The following is a 20,102-nucleotide window of genomic DNA, read 5'->3' as shown; positions in this document are numbered from 1 at the left end:
AAGAAACTCGTGTCAGTGAACCATGGCTTTCATGATGCCCGTAGTGAAGAACGATTGGGACATATACAAATCCAATCGGTCCAGGAAAACATCCGAGTGCAACACCTCTAGCACACCAGGACGTGCTAGGAAGATCTCCGAAACCCGTTCCGAGTATCAAGGTTTCAATAACAACACCTCTCATCAAGGTCCTTTTCCCAAGCACCACTCTATGCCAGACAAAATGTCTTTAAGAGGGTTTTCCAGAGTGAGAACTTGTTCGGAGAATATTTCTGGTGGTAGGGTAAAGGTGGTACCCCAAGATCGTGATGTCAAGGAAGTATCTTCTTCAGCGAACAACTTGAAGCAACACAACGAGAAAATGAGTTGGCTGGAAAAGATTAAGAAGTTTGTTAAACAGAATAAAAATGAAGATGAACGGGTTCAGTCATAAGAAATGTGGAGTGGGTTCTATTAAGGGTTCAAATACTTCTAAAGTTGGATAAAGTAACAGTAAATGATTGACAATTCTTTGCAATACTAAGCTGATATCCAAATAAGAATCCTAAAATGTTACTTGAGGTGAACTACTAGAATCAAGAGACCAGCAACTTTATAAAGAAATTTTTATCACTGAAATATAAGAATTGCCCTTTGGGATGGTTTTTAGACTAAATTTGGAAAAAAGTGATGGTACAAGAAGGCGAATCAGAAGAAGTATTAATGAATAAAGATTTCCAAATAGTTGAGTACAAGAAGAACAAGCTGAAATCTCCTGGAGTGAGGTTAGAGCATTTTTGTCGAAACAATTTCTGTATATGGGGGCATAAAATTCCATGACGTCTTGTTTTTGCCAAATTAAATTTTTTGGCAACGGCACTTAAAAATGTAAGTTATGAAGAAAAAAAATCGAGCGCATAAGTCAATTTATTAAAAGCTCAATGACATAGATTCCAGATCTGCGTGCCAAAATATTGTTCCTTGGCAGTGAAACAACATGTTTAATCGGTGTGATAAATAGACATTGGCCAGTGTTACATTTATTTAAAGAAAATCGTACTGCATTCATCTTAAGAATTTAATTGACAGAAGAAGACATATTTGTCATATGTGGTACAGCTAATTCTTCGACTCAGATCGGTAATTCATATTTTTAATAGTTTTAATCAAAATTATAATTATGAATTTATAATTATTTTATTTATTTTGAATTTTTATCGAGATCGTCATTTGCTTAATCGAATTTTTTTCTATAAAAAACTTAGACAGGGACATAGTTCGGGAAAAATTCCGACATTATCTAACATTTTGGTTCCATACCACAGCAAATTTTTAAAAATATTCTTGAAAATTCAATTTTTAATTAAAATTATTTCACTTTTTCATTAACCAGGTATGAATTTATTATATAACGTTTGTCATTTTTTTTTTATAGAATATTTTCAAGAATGTTTATAAGAGTTATATTCATAAACTATAAGCTTTCTTATTTTATTATTTTAATCTATCATTCATTAATTCTATATTTAACGTTAAGTAATTTTTTGCAGAACAATTTTAAAATATTAAAAAAAAAATTGTTTTTTAAATAAGTGTCAGGAAATATTTGAATAATATTTCTAGTAAGCTTGAACAATTTTATTATAAGCCTGTTTAGGAAGAATACAAATAAATCAACTCTTTAATTTATCATTAACCGGTCAATGATTAATTTATATTTTATTTCAAATTTAAAGAACATCAAACTATGATTATTAATGAATTAAAAATAAATTAACTTCTTTATTTAGAATTTAAACTAATTAATATACACTGATATTAAAAAATAATTTTAATTTGCCATGAGTCGTTAAGACGTCATAATATGGATTTATAATTAAACGAAATATCATTAAAATATTTAATAAGGTATAAATCATAAATAAACTTAAAGTTTATTATTTTTGGAAAATTCTACAAAAATTTTTTGTTTAATTTTAGAAATAAGCTGATATAAAACGTTCTCAATATTTTATGTAAAGTATTTTATTATTTATGTTTTTATTTTCAATTTTTGTCCGCATTATATAAACGTTGCTTTTTAATAACCTTTCACGGATCATACAAAAAATATATTTATATCTTTAAAATGCCTCTTCCTATTCCAATCGATTGTGACGATTGACGCGCCATCTCTAAATCTCCATACAAATCAACTAGTAACGATTTAGGCAAGCACACGAATAAATCTTCAATACAATCAACTGTGCTGTACTCTGGCGGTGTCTGCCGAAACTGTTACATTCGATCGCCAAATATAGATCGCACTTACTGGTCCAAGTGGAATGAGTATTATAGAAGAACAAGCTCAAGGCCCCTTCAAGTTCAAAAACAAACTTTACATTTAAAATGGTGTGTCAACAAACGCACGTGCGACTTGCTTTGATTTGACTTATCTTCTAAGTATACGGAACTTATGTTACAAAATTCACGTAAACCGTTTATTGTCACGTGATTTAAGGTTGGAAATTCTATGGTTCTCCCCCACCACACGCGGGGCTCGATAATTTTGTCGTCGCCTCATCCCACGTTTCGTGACCTGACGTTACATAAAATTGTTTGGGTTGATGCGGAAGAGTCAGTCGAGTTACCACACGCGAGAAAAGCGGAACTTATCGATTGGTCGCATTTCCACTGAAGTAAATAACAACGATGGCTTTCATGATGCCGGTAGTGAAGAACGATTGGGACATCTACAAGTCCAATCGTTCCCGTAGAACGTCGGAGTGTTCAAACGCTAACTCTTGTCGGTCCAGAAAAGTGTCGGAATGCAGGTCCGAGGGGCCGGCTAGCGCGTCTACGTCTCCGGGTTCTGATTTTATTAACTCTCCTCACCGGTCTGTACCTGACAAGATGTCCTCGAGGCAGTACACCAGGTCAAACTCCACCAGCTACTCCAGAACCAGTTCGCAAAGCTTTCAGAGTCCGATTAAAAGCGCCTCTGGTTCACCACCGAAGGACGGCAGCTCTTCGACGAGTCTCAACAAGTTCCATAACAGGCTGTTGGACAAATTGAAGAAAACCATGAAGAGCGGCAAAGATGACGAACGAACGAGTTCATGAAGGGAGAAAAAAGTGAAAACAGACGAGTTTGTGGCCTCCTAGTAGTGGGTTTTAAAAAGGGCCAGTATAACCCTTTTTTTAATAGTGGAATGGTATACATGAATGGTTTATTTTAGTGTCCGGCATCTGGAGAATATGTAGCATTATCCAGGTATTGCAAAAATGATATATAACCTGTGATATGATGTAGTTCTTTGTATGTACGTCTATTTTTGCGGAAATTTTATTATACAGCAAAGTTTTTTATATTATTCAGTTTACAACGAAATTTACCATGTTTGTAAATAACCGCTGCAAGACCAAAAGCGGATAACAGAATTATTGATTACCCATGTGAACCTGAGGTCGCGTCGCCTTAAGGAATATTCTAGACTAGCTTAATCGGGCTATAAATTGTTTGAAAACACATTTTTGTTCTACTGTTTTCTATTATGTTATGTTTATTTTATTAATTAGTTGCGTAGTTTAGTCCAGATGGGTCGGGTGTTGTATAAGCATTTTGGAAGAGTGGTTACATTTGCAAGATTTTATTTTTAACCCCCAAGGACAAATTAGAAACAAGATATTATTCATCTGACGACTTTATAGTTATAGTATAAAACATTTCTCTTGCTGATTAATTATTGTAAAATTTCTTATTTGACCAATTAATTATGTCCTTTCTTGGTTTGCAAATTTTGCCATTCTACCTGAAGCACAAATTTTCGCTTCGTTTTGGAAGCAGATTGACTTAATTTTTTCGAAAGACTGGTTAGTTGGAGGATATTATTAATAATCTAATCATTTTTAAGGACAATATTTTGCTTGTTAATTAACTATAATAGTGTATTTTTAATTTAAGTTATAAAATCTATGTAGCCATAAAAAATATCATTATAAGGGATCAAGGTGGTACTATTGTTATTTAAAACAATGAATTTGTACCTGCTTGTATCCCAATTTACAGGATGAGGGACAATACTATCTAGATACTGGTGATTTTTAAAGTAATTTAACTGTCACTGCCCTCTTTAACCTATTATAGAATTGCATTCCATGATATCCTGAAATCTTGCATTAAATATTTTAATAGTTTTATTATATCTTGCAATCAACATACTTTGCTTCTTTGGCTAAATAAATTTTTACTAAAAAACCAAATGTGAGTGAAAGAGTTGTTCCTTATCTAAATGTAAGAAATTAAATATTTATTAGCAAATTTTATATTGATGATTGACTAATTAAAACTCTATGTTCCAAACACTGTAAAATTTTAAAAACTCATAATAGGTAAACTATAAATTAATGTTAATGTCAATGTACCTAAACAAATAGATGTGTAATAAAGTATAATAATTAAAATTATTTAAATAAATGTGAGCGATAAATCTTCAAACTGCAATATTGTCATAAATGTAAATCATATAAATGTATTTTGTTTGCAATTTAAGTTTTTATTTTCAATAAACTATAATGATATGTTCTGACTTTTTTGTTTTATTTTTACTACTCATATTTTTCGTAATAGCAAAAATATTAAAATAATGGTTTGCCTTGTGTTGGGCGCCAATTTGCATATAATTGCAATTTTAGAAACTATAATTACGAAATATTTCCGGAAAAAAACAATAATGAGAAAAAAACAGAGGCCACAGGGAAAAATATATGGGGATAATATATTTTTATATACCGGGTAGATAGATATTTTAAAAACGTGTAAAAGTGCCTTAAATCATAATTTTGCAAGAGTAACTATTATTTCCAAATTAAATGGAAAATCTAACAGTTGACTTCTTATAAAAAAAAATATTTTATAACCTCGCAGATTAAAGGCAAAAAAGGATCGAGTCCCTCCGTATGTTATGCCACTGACATTTTTTTTTTTAATTTGCTTCATCAGTAACACAATTAACTGCAATATCCTGCATGCGAAATTTAATTAAAATTGAGCTGGTCGTTTAAAAGTTATGATAAATAAAAAAGTAATTATTCTAACACCCTGTATCTTTGTTATTAAACATTTTTGAGAATTTTTTTTTTAATGAAAGTCCATTTTTAAATTCTCTATCACGTATTCAAATTAATGACGTTTAAACTGGACCACTCTGTATATGTATGTGTCACCTCCCTTACCCTACATAGAAACTAAGGTAGAGCTACATAATACATGTTAAAAATTAATAATTCGGCTCACCATACGCTTTTTGCTTTTTTTGCTATTATATAATAATTAAATACGAAAATGTATTGTTTTTAATTTTATTTAATACCATTTTAACATTTTAATCATATCCTTTAATCAACAAATTTTGCTTCTACGGCTAAAGAAATTTTTACTTATAAAAAATGAAATATTTATTATCACATTTTATATTGATGATTGACTAATTAAAGCTCTATATTCGAAACAATGTAAAATATTAAAAACTCATAATAAGTAAACTATAAATTAAATGTTTTAAATGTTTGTACCTAAACAAAGAGATGTGCAATAAATTATAATTAAAATTATTTAAATAAGTGTGAGCTATAAATCTTCAAACTGCAATATTGTCATAAGTGTGAAATATATAAATGTATTTTATTTGTTATTTAAGTTTTTATTTTCAATAAACTATAATGAAATGTTTTGAGCTTCTTGTTTTATTTCTACTACACTTATGTTTTGGTAATAATATTATACCGGGTTTATTATGTTGGGCGCCAATGTATAATATCTACCAGAGAATCGGCGATGTCAACATTAAAATTTAAATTTGCTTTTAATTGCAAGTTTAAAAATTATCTATATTTGAAAATAGAAGAAAAAACAAAAATGTAAAAAAAAAACTTTTTATTTTTGTCTGATGGTTATTAATTCCATAGAGGAAAATATTTTTTTTCTGGTTACTACCCTACACAGAGAAGAGGGTAGAGCTACATAATAAATATACATATATTATTATTACTTTTATTTTTTTATATATTATATATAAATATCTACAATAGATTTAGAGAAAAGGAATTTTGAATATTTATTTTTTGATTTACCACTAGCCAATTATTAAAAGAAAAAAGTCAGATATTGTGAAGAAAAAAAATTATTTTTCGTTTAAAAATATTTGCTATGTAAAAGAAATATTCTTAGTGCTATAACCTAAAAATATATAGATAATTAATATACAAGATATTCAAAGTCGTTCTTCAAAAATACTTAATATTAATCTTCTATTTTTAATTATGCTTTTTCAATAGAAAGATTTTTATTAGAAAAGTTAATAAGTTATTTAATTTTTTTCTATTTACAGATGTATTAAAAAAATTGGTAGATGTAACTTTTTTCAAATTAATTTCACTGCTCCTACTTCTTAAAATTAAATTAAATCTGTTAAATTATTTATAAGAATATGTTTATTTTATTAGTAATAGTTACCAATAAACTTAGCTTGGATCCCCGGACATTCCAATGTCGAAGGAAACGGGGAGGCGGACAGGTTGGCAAGCGGGGGGAAAATAGCCCCAAAGATAGGTTACCTCATAGAATTTGACAAAAAGCACTTCATACCAAGAATAGAGGAGAATCACTGGAAAAAATGAGGAAAGGCATAAAAAAGGATTCTAGAAATGAAGGGCAAATATCACAAAAATGTTTGCACAAAACCACCCAAAAAAGCTATGTTCTTTATATTAGAGTACGAAGGAAGAGGTTTTACTACTACAACGATCATTTAGAGTAAGAACTAGGCAGTTCCTAACCCCCCAACATCTACATTTCCTAAGACTCAAAGACAACCCAAACTGTACTTGTCGAAAACTGGGAGATACGTCAACCCGTACCAGGAATTTTGTCACCTATATTAGAAATTAGCAACTAACAGGAATTAAGCCATTCTCGCATCCTACCAGTCACATGATAATTATTGAATAAATCTCTAATCACGAATAACTTGAAACTGTACCTCTGTGATCATAATTGTTTATATAACCTCTTGTTCCGTCAAATCTAAAAGCATAATAGTGATCCTAAAAAAAGCCAGAGTCAATGAATATTTGCTACATAGGAGTGCAAGCCCTGACCAAGGAGACAGAAGACAAAACAGTGGACAAGAAACTACTCTGACTTTAGAATTTAATTCGCAATTTTAAAAATCTGCGAGACTACCTGGTTCTTTACAAAAGGCCAAAAGTCCATAGAGAGGGAGTAGAGCGGTTCAGCTTATCAAAAGCCTTATTGAAATCGGTGTATGTGGCATGTATTTCAAGACTTTTAAATTTGAAACTTTTGGAAAAAGTAAATTTGTTAAAATTATAAATATAAATATTATTAAATTTCTTTAAACATATTAAATAGTGCATTGAAAGCGTAATTGTATAGATTTAAATATAATTGAGTATTGTCATAATCATGTGACTATGACATTGCCCTGATCATTCTATTGATAATCGGTCTATCTATCTATGGTATTGCTAAAGTTGTTTTTCATATAAAGTTAAACCAAAACGTATCATGCTTATGAATAAGCTGTGGCTATATGACTCTTTAACATTCTGAGGTTTCAATTAGAAAATCCTTGATTTAGAATTACAATTTTATTGCCATGCATTTTATAAATTTTAGGAAAAACCATAAATTAGTGTGGCAGTCTCTAGAATGAAACTAAACAGTTTGATAAATATAATGTTTCCAAGGTGCACGTTGTGGTATATTCTGACATACTATTTGAAATAATTTAAAATTTTCTGAATTTATTTTCAAAAAAGTTATAAAATAGTTTAATTAAAAAATTGCTATGCTTAGTAGACATCGCATGATTGTTTATATCAAGGTTGCACGTTTTACTTTTAATAACGTTCATTCGGTCCGCTTATTGATTATTTAACCATTTAATTAGATGCTGTCATGCAGAGGGGAACTTTTATTATTAATAAATTATCCAGTGTTATTGTATTTAAAGCCAAACCATAGAAATTTAAAAGGAATTAAGGTTTGACTATTAAATGCTCTAGCGATTCAATATAAGATGAAAATGCTTACCAAGCTAAGCTTTGCTTTTAAATGCTTAGCCTTATTCAATAATTTTCCTCTCTGTTTAGACCAAAATATACCCATTTTGGTTCCTTTTTTAATTTAGTTATTTAAGATATATACCAACTCTGTAATATTGACAATAAAAATAATGTGAAACTTTTTATTTACTCCTAAAAAGCCCTAATTCCCATATGCTTTACAAGATTTAGATATGTATTTTAGTAACTTTTTCATATTAGTTTATTTTATCATAAAAAATTCTAATGCTTATTCTTTCTCTCATCGACTAGTCTGTATAAAATGAAGATTTAAATAACTTAAAATGGTAGGTTAACTATAGAACAAAATTTAAAATGTAATATTTAATAATTTTGTTCACTAGATCCCAATAGCTTACGAGACGTAATTGTAGTTTCCAAAATTCCAAATAGCGAATTCAAGATTGTGATAGATAGAGTAAACAGGAATGTAATATTTTCAAATTTATTCTGTTTTAAAGTATGATAGAGTAATAAAAAATGGCAAATCCAATATGGTGAATAAATTTTAAAAAATTGGTTATTTTAAAAATTCTATTCAAGATATAAATGAAAGTTATGACAAAAAGAAGAAATAAGAATTGACACAAGTTCTTTGCATGTATGTAAACCTATATACCTAGGAGTTATAATATTAATATATTCGCTCTACAAATCGCCTTACCAATTTAAAAAAAAAAACAAACATTTATCAAAGGAGGAGTTACACAGGTATGTAAAATATTACGAATAATAAAATCTAACTGATATACCAATATTTAAGTCATTCTGTCAATTAGCAAAAAATAGAAAAACTCACGAAATAGAAATTACTGAAATGCCTTTCAGAAACCAAAAATATAATGCATTTAAATGTTGTTATACTAGAAGCTAGTTCCTTACACTAAATAGAAAGATTGTCTTCACATAACCTTTTTGACAATAGCCCGATATCCGTTGTTACAAAGTTATTGACAGAATGTGCGAGTATTCTGACTTATGATATTCAGGAGTTTAACAAGGAGTTTTTTAACAAGGCTGAAAGGGATTAAGTCTGAAGTTTGAGATGGCATCTGCTGCAAATAGTAGTTTTTTATATTAAAATAAATCAATTTTCCCTTGCACTTTAATGATTTCTCTTGCCTCATTTAAATTTTCTAAAATTCATTTCTAAAGACAAATTTTTACACTTATTTAAAATATCTCTTAAATAATGTTTACAAAATCTAATAAAAAGCAAACATAAATAAGGTATAAAGCAAACTAATTATTCATATGGTTAAATATCTTATTATTAATTTGAAACAATGAAGCAGTATATCCGATACAAGGCATGTGCCGAGTTAACCACATGAGATCGAGTGGAAATTTCCATCAGACTTATGATGCTAATTATAGAAGTACAGGCTAAATTTCAGCTGGTGAGATATAACAGGGAATGCCACATAATGTATTTCTATCTAATCAAGGAATTCTTCATAGGCGTAGTAGTAAAGTTTTATGGAATATATGTTATAATTTTTTAAGAATCAAAATGCTACTATCAGCATTTTTTAATTTTGTGCCAGATATTCAATGCCTTCTAGGAATTGACAATAGTTTTTCGCAATTTATAGGGCTTTTAGAAGTAATATCTATATCTTCAGATAATTTCACTTTATTTTCTCATTCTTTGGACTGAATTTTAGAGATTTTCTCAAAAATGTGTTTAATTTTTATTCCAAGCTTCAGGTAAATAGGTTGAGACCAGTTAACCAAGTACCTCACTCTAAAGCTCTATAAAAACATAACTAATCAAGCGTCTCAATCGAATTAACTTTTTCTAAAGCATAAAGATTTAGAAATTGACAATTTTTGAAATTTTTTAAGATTCCCTTCCATAAACTGTAAAATTTTAGTAAGAATATAAAAAAAACTACGATATCGCTAATTCGCGACCATCCGTAGTTTGCGTTTTTTAAATATTATAAATGTTAGATACCTGCCGTTTTCTAATGAAACAAAAATTAAATGAATTGAAATTAAATTGAAAACTCAGTTTATTAAAATTTATGTATTGACCAAAAACACATTAAAACAATAACAGATACAAATAAAATATGTCATAACGCTTCTGATAAAATATTTTATAAGTTAATTAATTTGAACTTAATTTATTATTATCGACAAAATACAAAAGCATTTTCTTTTTCTGATTATTTTCCTTGGCCAATCCTCTTTTTTCTATTTCCTTCTTTCTATTTCCTCTAGTATTTTATGAGTTTAATTTGTTTTATTTAAATATTCTCACCATTTGCTTAAAGAAATAGCCCTGGGAGATTCTGTTTCCTTTGCTTCTATTTATGGATAATAGAAGCCTTGGATATTTAAGATGCTTATCAAAAACATTAATTATTAAGTTTGGAGTTAAGTCACAGTTCTATTTAATTCTCGTTTTGCTAATATTAAAACCTTTAGAGTCTTATTATCGATGTATAGTTTAGATAATTTACTAAATTCTGTTTACTGAATTTCATCAATAAGCCAATGAATTAACTAGGAGGACTTACTACACTACGACTTAGTGCTGATTTAATGTTTCTGTCTTTAATTAATAAATCGTTTTGTTTTACTGAAGACTAAACAATTAGTTCCCAATTAACTTTGCACTGCTCACTCTCAACTTTTTGCTTTTTAAGATAGAGCCTCAAAATAGATAGATCCAGTTCAGTCAATTCAATCATAGGTCCTGCTTTTAAAATAGTTTTTCTGTGTATATTTTAAGGTTTTAATAAAATCTCTAGAGGTCTTTCTAAAAATCCTTTATACTATGTTTGCCCCGGTCCATTGTTTTTACCACGGTTTTGTCTGTATATGCTGCTAATTTGGAAAGCGTATCTATCAGTAACTGTTTGGTGATGGGAAATCCTTAATCTTTTTTTGTCGTCTATAGTGAATAATCGGTGTAAATAATGGAAGGTTTTTTTAGAGTACAGATCTTCTTCCTGCAATGCGATCGAGAATCGTAGTCTTGTGGACAAAAAACTAAAAAAAAAAAAAATGCGTAAAACTATGCAAACTTTGTGACCTACTTTTTTTCTGAAAAATGCATATTGGTCGGAAAATAGGTCTAAATTACTTAGATATTAAAACATTTAGAATAACAGTGGTCGAAAAAATAGACTATAGGTCAATTTCTCGGCCACACATATACTTATAGGTATATACATGTATACGCATGCGTAGCGTGCATGCATCTATGTGAACTCTTGCCGCAAAGTAAATAATTCACGTATATTTCACTCAAAGATATACTGTTGACTCTTACTACGATTAACTACCATTATCCATAACACAAACACTATTTTTTGGAATATTTTTAAGAAGCCGATTCTCAAACCAATTTTCAAAAAGTTGTGAGGCTGTTGTATGAGGAGCTGTGGTGGTAATCCAGGGAAGAATCTGCTATATTTTTAGCAGAAAGTAGTAGACAAATTGGAACAAAGCCGCTTTTTGAGCCTGCATGAATAATTGTTATCCTCTTTCCTTTATTTGATAGTGCATTGGTGTTACATTTTTTTGAGAAGTCATTCCATCCTATTTGTGCAGTATTATGAGTGTCGAACCAAGTTTCATGAAGGTAAATTATTGGTCGATTTTCATCCCTATATTGTCTTAGCCGTTAAATATTTATCCCATCATTCCCGTAATCGTTGAGACTCCATTATTGTTTGGCGTCCAATAATTGTCTTATACTTATAACTAATTTTAAGCAAAATATTTCTTAAGCTAGATAGGCTGTAAGAAATATTTGTTTCATTTTTAATTAGTCTGTGTCTTAGGGTAACCACAGTAGGTATATTGATTGTTCTTCATACATCTGATACATTTGTGTTAATAGATCCAAATTACTCTCCTCCACACATTTCAAGGAGCCGGAGCCAGGTCGTTTTGCTTTCTTCTGGAAATTGCATTATATTCTCAACTGTAGACAAAAACGTGTTTGTCAAAGCACATGTCTCAGCTGCAGCCTTGCCGGAGTTAAAATCTCTTGATAGTAAAGATTGGTAAACATTGTCTATTATTTCTTTAGCATCTGAATTTAAATACCTTCTTCTAAAGGTGTTACTACAGGATGGCCGACTATCAGTAACCACTCATAGTTCCCACATTTTTGCGCTATAGTACCACAAAAAAATAACTTGCTTACAACAATAGACCCTTAAGATAACTAGTAAAGAACTTTAATAGAACTCAATTGTCACAAAAATTGTCACACTCAATTTTTTCTTATTTATATTAGACCCTAGGTAGGTGCCCTGAGATGTAAAGGTTTAAGGTATAGGTATAATACTTACAGACCTAACATCACAAGTTTTAATTCGGACCTACTTAATATTTTGCAATGCAGGTAAATATTAAATCGAACTAAGCACAGGTAAGAAATATATCCGCATATTTACATTCGTTGCTACTAATCTTACTACTTAATATTTTGCAATGCAGATAAAGATTAAATTTCTAATCCAGCTCTGACCCCAAATATGTTAATTTTCAGTCTTTTTATGACCTAACAGATAATTAGGGTTTTGCGGTCGAAAGATCAACGGTATATCTTTGAACGGACTATACTCCTGTATCTCCGGCAGCACCCTCAAGTAAGCCACGGCGATTTTCTGTAACTACCTCACCGACTATTAAGAGAACCTCTTAAAACTCTTAAACATAAATCCGCCGTAGGTGCGCATGAGTGGATGTACTGGTCTACAGCAGGTTTTATGGCCAGCAGTGCTTAGTGGTGTTGACCGGTGACGTAGTGGTGAAGTTGGGAGAGGGCAATAATCATGAAATAGACAAATAATCTTGAAATAGAAGAATGCTTTTTCGAATTCATTGAATGTTCCCAACAACGTGACGCAATAAGTTTATGTAATTTGATTATAGAATTTTTGAAAAAAGTGGGTCTAAAAGATCTACCAATAACTGCACATCTTATGATGGTGCAAGTGTTGTTGAGAAAGATTAATGGCATAGAAGTAAAAATTAAAGAGAAATATCCTGAAGCAGCTTATATTATATGTTGTATGGCCCATAGACTTAATCTCGCTGTTTTAAAATCTTTATTTTTTCACTTTCCGAGCACTCACCGTCGAGCCATTGCGAATAAGTGCACTTAAATTAACTAGGAAAAGTTGTGGAGATGCTTGGTCTTTAATCTGCTATGAAAATTAGCAAGTTTTTAGTTAATCTATTTTTACTAACTGATTGTTTGACAATTGCAAAAGTATTGCCAAAAGTATTAAGCAAACAATTGCAGAGCAAAACAAATACGTTAGGAGCATCAATAAAAATAATATATGAAAGTATAAAGATTTTGCAAAGTAAAAGAAACAAAGAATATTAAATGATTCTGGTATAATACCCATAGGATATTTAAAAAATGGCAAAAAAAACGTTATCCTAGATTCTGGATCATCCAAGAAAAAAAATCTGTTTTAACTAATTGAATCAATGTGCAGTAATGTTGACTATATAGGTCATGCTAAAAATGACGATATTGATTTTTGTGCAGGGACAAGTTTTAATGAAATAAAACAATTTTGGCTTATCTATAGAAATTGTCGCATGCTTGACAGTACTGTAAACATATGAAAATACGCTTTTCTGAAATCAGTCAAAAACTCGCAGATATTTTCCATTGGATTGGAATGCAAAGAATTAAAAATGTGGTGACGAAATTAAATGACCTCAAAAAGGTGTAGTATCCTTTCACTTCTTAATATAAAAAATTGTAATGTTTTGCCAAAAAAATTGAATTTGAAGGACTCAGTAAATAGTTTTTAAAGTCAGGAACTGAAAATTCGCACTCTTAATAAATCTTTATTTAACATATATGTGAGGTGCCCGTATTCTATATACAAAATATTATAAATAGTAGAGCGTTTTTTATTTATTCCAAAATTTGAAGGTGTGTATTTGTATTAGAAATAATATTAACTCTTAACCTGACACATATATAGTTCTTGAAATCTACTGACACCTGGCGTCTTAGAGTTAATGATTATGTTTTATACAAAAAATATTTAAAAAAAAAACATTAACATTTCATTAACACAAGCATATTCCCCTATCGAATAAAATTTTTAACAGTGAGAAATAAATAATTCAAAAACTTTTTTTATTAAAACAGCGGGACCATCTACTTTTGTTTCTTCTCTAGTGGACAAATCTTCAAAATTTAAACATGACAAAGTTATTTCGAACCGGCGTCATCCGGTTCATAGTTGCCTGGAAAATATCCTTACCAGAACCATCTGGAGCATAAAAGCAATCTAATGATTCTTTATAGTTTTTAAATATCTTAATGTAAAAAAGCAGCCCTAGAAAAGCACAAAACTAGGTAAAAACTATTTCACGAAAATTTCAATATCTCAATGTATTAGATTTTTCGCGTATATAAAAGTAAAAAAACTAGAATACATCATTGGTGAACTAATAAATCTAGTGCTATTTCGGACTTTAAATTTTTAAAGATTTCCGGCATTCTTAATGTTAATCGACATCAATAATCTTAATCTTTTAGCTAGCTATAAAAAAGTTAGGGAGATTTTCCAAATTTGTTTACTATATTGAATCTGCCATTGCTAGTTCTTTTAATACAAAAATCTTCACTTTATTTAGACAGCCCCCTATTCGTTGACTACATAAATACAGGTTAATAACTATAGTACGCAGAAGCTCTGCTGCATAAGCAAGTATTCTCGTTACAACTCTAATCTCACTATTACCACTTGTAGTAATCTTTAGGAAAGCGTTTTTGGAACTTTTAGGGATAGACCATTATTTGACCAGCAGTGTTGTACATTAGTGCTTCAAAAGAAAATAAATAAAATTTGATTTATAAAGTAAGTTTAATTATTGAAACAAATTTTGTGCCCACGCCTCTGTAACCGATCGTGTTACTTATTCATAGGAGATGCATGTTGGCAAGCCTCTCGATGTATGAACGTATACGAGTCGTGCCCACTTATTAGCGATATTCGAAAATTTTCCATTGACATTAGAAAATAAAAACAAGGAAAAAGGAATGACTAATTTGTAAAACTTCCATTAATTAGGTATGAGTAAATAATTGCAGGAGTCAATTTACCGGGATATGAATAGCACGTTATTAATGTATTATAGACCGTTATTAATAGAGGATACTTGTAATTATTTTTAAAGTTTGTGGCGATGTTTGTTGACCAGATAAGGCCAATTCGTTAATGTTTCAGAAAACATATTTTTATCGAAAACTAGATATTGTTTTTTTCCTAAAAGTAATTAGCTTTATTAAGTAATTTTTAAGGCCTTTTTCTGGAAAAAAAATCGTTTTTTTACTAGACAATAAGAAAGTTTTATTGTTTTCACGTGAAAATATAGAAGAAAGGTATTTTCTCTCAGTTACTCTCAAAAGAAATTTAAATTTTTGTTTTTTCAACTTTTCATTTTTTCAAAATTAAATTATACAACGATGGTAGAAGTTTTGCTGGAGCACCTAAAAAAACAAGTCTTAAGAGTAGATGACACCTTCAAGGAACTTATAAGATATGGGAGTAATAAATTAGCCAATTTTTAATAAAATAACAATCACATTCAGTAAACCAACAGAATAATCACTAAACTATTACTATTCTCCAAGATAATTCACTGGATTAAGACATCCTTTGCAAAAAAAAACAGATCTTTAGGTTTCAGAAGAAGACAAAGAAGAAAAATGGAATTTTGTTTAAATTTAAAGTTTCATAGGTCATGTATGTAAACATTGTATTTTTATTATTTTTTAACTTAATATAAATCACTTCCAAAGATACTGACTATGTAATGTAGCACTAAAAGATCGTTACAAGCTCTTTAAGGAATCATAAATTATTATTAGAAGCAAACATCATAAAATTTCTATGATTTGTAAAAATATATCATAATATAAAACTAATAAATTTAACGACAATCAATAAATATATAATGATATAAAAATATTTTTTTCCGAGTAATAATTCAATTGTTATTATGTATTAATATGTAGTAAAAGTATCAATAAAAAGTTATCGCTTTTTAAATATTTTTCGCGATATTTGATAAGATACCAAGAATTTTATTGAGACTCTTCCCATGATATCAGTCGTAGGTGACGTTAGTTCCTATTTTTATTATAAAGGTATTATTCGAGATTTTGCAAATATTATCACTTTTCTCTCAATTTTCACTTCCTAAGATCCAAAAGGTGACAAATTGGGCTGAAACTCAATGTCGAATCTGAGAGAGAGAGAGAGAGAGAGAAAGAGCGAGAAGAAATATCAAATCATCGTTTTATGTAGTTTTTACTTATATTTTTCACCTGAATCAAGTGATTTAAATGTTGGATCAACCAAGGTGAATAAACTTTAGTTCCAGCAAAGCTTTTTAAGTTCATCTTTATTGCTTTCGAAGCAGTCCATGTCGTCGTAACAAGAAAGTGACATATCTTGATTTAGGGATTTCATTGTATAAGAAAAAGCTAAGTAGGTTCTGTCTATGGATAATATAAAATATGATTCCAAACTATCGCATCTTAAGTAGCTTTGTCTCTTTACCAACCCGTTAAGTGGACTTGTCATCTGAGATGCATCAAGCACTATAGATGTTTTTTGTTCACTCCAAGTATCTTCCTATTAGCCATTGAAGTTTTTGGCTTGTTTGGATTTCTTATGATTTTATCCTGAATCCAGTATACTTTGTACTAGACTTGTCACTCCTTTGAAACTATTTTAAAGTTGGTTCTTCAATTTCATAGTAGACGCTGCTTGCTTCGTCTGCGCTGGTGAAGTGTTCGTGAATAAGTATAAAGTAAGATTCTTTTCCATGGCGACGCTCTTATCTTTTTCTTTGCTTACCTGGATTTAACCTAAGACTTATCTTTAACTTTTTAACTAAAGGAGTGCCATTTGATTTGGGGAACTATCTTTGAGGCAATTATTCGCTCAATATAGTTTATAAAAACAACAGTTTACTTACTTGTTATCCTGTATTTTGAGAAGCTTGGGACAATTTTGGTTCTTAATAGCATTATTATTATTTGTATGATTACTAAGCTTAAAACATATTATCGCTAATATTTAAAGACCACATATTGTTGACATAAATAATTAAATCAACAGGTGAAAAACCATCGTTAGCAGTGTTTAAAAATAAAATATATAATGTGTGCAATGTGCATGCGATGACGTTTTTCAAATGAATTTTACTGAACATAAATACATTTATCGCTTCATCGATGCCTTTAATTTTTACGACGGGAACTACATTACTATTAATGTAAAAATAGATTTTTTATGACTATACCAATGACTTAACAATGGAACCATTGTAACCTGTTGTTTGTAATGTAGGTATCAAAAGAGATGATAAAATTAAAAAAGTACGTGCCGTTCTTCACGATAATCTTGCAAAGTCGTACCGAAATAAAACGACCTTTGCAAAACATATTTGGGTGAACCTTTAGTTTTAGCTGTTCAGACCTAAAATAAATGATCAGCCGAAGGTTGAGATCATAATTTATAGTCTTGTAAAGGGTTGGATGCGCAGTGGTTGTAAGTTGACAACACTTGGCAAAAACTAGTAAGACAAACAATGTCTTTTGCAAATATACAAGATATAAACTAAACAGTTTAAATTTGTAAATTAAGAAAGGAAGAAAGTAATCATAAAATAATGAAAATTGACATATTAATTTGATATATTCTATTAGCTAGTCACACCCATATCCCATCATACCAAAACAAAGATTATCGATCGCTGAAGCTTTAGTCAAAGATAAACACTTTTTGCATAATTGTGTTTTGCAAGCGCAAATCGCAAAACAAAATTATAAGATATTTAAGAATCATTGCGCTATATAACAAAGAAATATTACAAAAAAAATAAAATGTAAATGTTTATCAATATTTTCCAGTGTCCATATAGATATTGAATCTCTGGTTGATTTAAAGCATTACCGTGCATCTGGGGTGGTACTTCTTTTTCCTCCAGTATTATAGTACCTTCCGTCTTATGTGGCCAGTGGTCAGAACAACTGACTCTAACACCAATAGGTTATGCTTTCCAGGTATTGGGTCAATGGATTTTGATGACCTTTTTAATTTTTTAATGGATTTTGATGAACTTCTATTATGACGGGTGTCATTGTCGTCTTCATATTATATAGCCTTTGAGTTTTTACCTATAAATCTTTCTATTTTAGGTATTTCTCTGCTTCTTTTTGGGTGATTGGGATTGCTACTTACTACGAGTTAACACGTTCTCCGCTTCTTGTTTTTGATTATAATATCTGGTTTAATTTTGCTTTGAAAGATCCATCCATGAACTTGCTCATCCTAAATGATATTCCATTGTAGATGTTTAGCGACTTGGGTATGCCGATTAAGATTCGGTTTTTTTGACAGGATTAGGCAGCTTGAGGATATATGATGTATGGTCTAGATTTTTAAATAATTTTCTTCAAGCAATTTTCGCGGGCTGTACCTCTGAGGGGGTGCATTTTAGGATACACGTTTTTGGGAAAAAGAGTCTCATTTTGACTCCAACAATACGCTCTTAAAATATTTGCACCGAATTTTATAACACCTTGTACATAAAGCACATTAAATTGTCTTATCTATTATAATGAATGTGTCCCAGTAAACCTTAACAGGATCATTTTCAGTATGGATTGTAGTTATAATAAAGTAAAATGTTGTTAATTATATTATTTTTATAGCATATATTGCTTTGTACAATCTTGGCCATATCGTTGTGCCTATTTCAGCATTCTGACCGCAAACTTTACATATTTTGCTTCAGTACATGTCGGATGTAATATCTTGTAGCCACAGCTTGGTCCTTTAGGGTGGATATATCACTCTCTCTTTCGCGATTCGGCCAAACCTCACCTAAGTAAGGAGCTGTCCTCCTTGTAGACGGCATCATCGCGAAGTGCAGCTGCTAATCGACCACGGATTTCTTTACTCAACCATTGCTGTCTCATTTCATTCATATTAAGGATCGGTAACTTGGAGCTCTTGAAATAGTTTACTAATTTTTCTTTTTGTTTCACGTGACGAGCCTTCAAACAGGAGAGGCTTTATCCGCCATTTTGTCTACGATTATAGAGTCATAGGGGAGAGTCTAGGGCTTTCGTATGAGGTGAGTATGATGCGTACTAATCTGGAAATTTCTTTCAAGTCAGTATCGGTTCATTATTGCCACACGCCAAAGTTAGACTCCGCCACGGGCATCGCTCAAATATCAATAGCCGTGATGTATTTTTTGCGACCAGTTCGATTTTTAAAACCAGTTGAAGTCTTTTTTAAACCTAAATTTTAATTTTTCTTACATTGATTTCAGTTGAATTTTCAATGCTTGCTGGTCTCTAAAATATTTATCATTTTCTTCCAGTGATAAGTGGTCTATTTCAACTCCATTCATGAGTTTTAGTGTCTCTCTGACCTATCGGGTAGCCCCTCTTGATAGTTTTGCTAATCTAGACCATTTCCGTTTGATCATGAAGTGTCTCGCTCTATAACTATTGCAGTCTTCTATGTACAATGCATGGAATAGTTTTTGCTTGTGCGGTCCATCGATTCACTTATCCCAGATGTCTCAGATATCAAAAGGATGAAGCTCTAATAGAATCCTTTTCGTGTTATCGGACTCCGTTTGTTATCTTTATTAGAAATGAATACACTTAAACTAAAATTACATGATATGTTTCTTCAACTAGTTGACGTTTTCTGCTTTTCCAATTAACTTTCTGACGATTCAAGATGTGGATAATAGCGTCGACTTTTGTATTAGCTTATCAGTGCTTTATTTAAGATTAAGCAGTTTTATGTTTTTGATCCGGCTCTTTGGCATTACTTCTATTATTGACACAATAATTGGTATTGTAGAGAAGTGCGGTCTCTCATTTGCCATGTTTCATGGTCAGGCCTATTGTTACTTACTCGTTGGTCTGTGAGTACAGTCCGAGCCCAATACAATTT

At 30.5% G+C, this 20,102-nt stretch overlaps 2 protein-coding genes across 2 annotated transcripts; both read left to right on the top strand.

Annotated features, from left to right (window-relative positions):
* The first annotated feature begins 22 nt into the window (after positions 1-22).
* On the top strand, positions 23-433 carry LOC126738715 (uncharacterized). The gene has a single exon (XM_050444155.1). It carries the CDS (start codon positions 23-25, stop codon positions 431-433), a length of 411 nt encoding a protein of 136 aa, XP_050300112.1.
* Positions 434-2,670: 2,237 nt separating this feature from the next.
* Positions 2,671-3,081, top strand: LOC126738714 (uncharacterized). The gene has a single exon (XM_050444154.1). It carries the CDS (start codon positions 2,671-2,673, stop codon positions 3,079-3,081), a length of 411 nt encoding a protein of 136 aa, XP_050300111.1.
* Positions 3,082-20,102: the final 17,021 nt, after the last annotated feature.

Source organism: Anthonomus grandis, chromosome 7, assembly GCF_022605725.1.
Source record: "Anthonomus grandis grandis chromosome 7, icAntGran1.3, whole genome shotgun sequence".
NCBI lineage: Eukaryota > Metazoa > Arthropoda > Insecta > Coleoptera > Curculionidae > Anthonomus > Anthonomus grandis.
Note: the sequence above shows the minus strand (reverse complement) of the source record. Positions and strands in the feature narration are given on the sequence as shown.

Excerpts from the sequence above, each read along its gene's own strand:
- LOC126738714 (XM_050444154.1), top strand. The coding sequence starts at position 2,671 with ATGGCTTTCATGATGCCGGTAGTGAAGAACGATTGGGACATCTACAAG.
- LOC126738715 (XM_050444155.1), top strand. The coding sequence starts at position 23 with ATGGCTTTCATGATGCCCGTAGTGAAGAACGATTGGGACATATACAAA.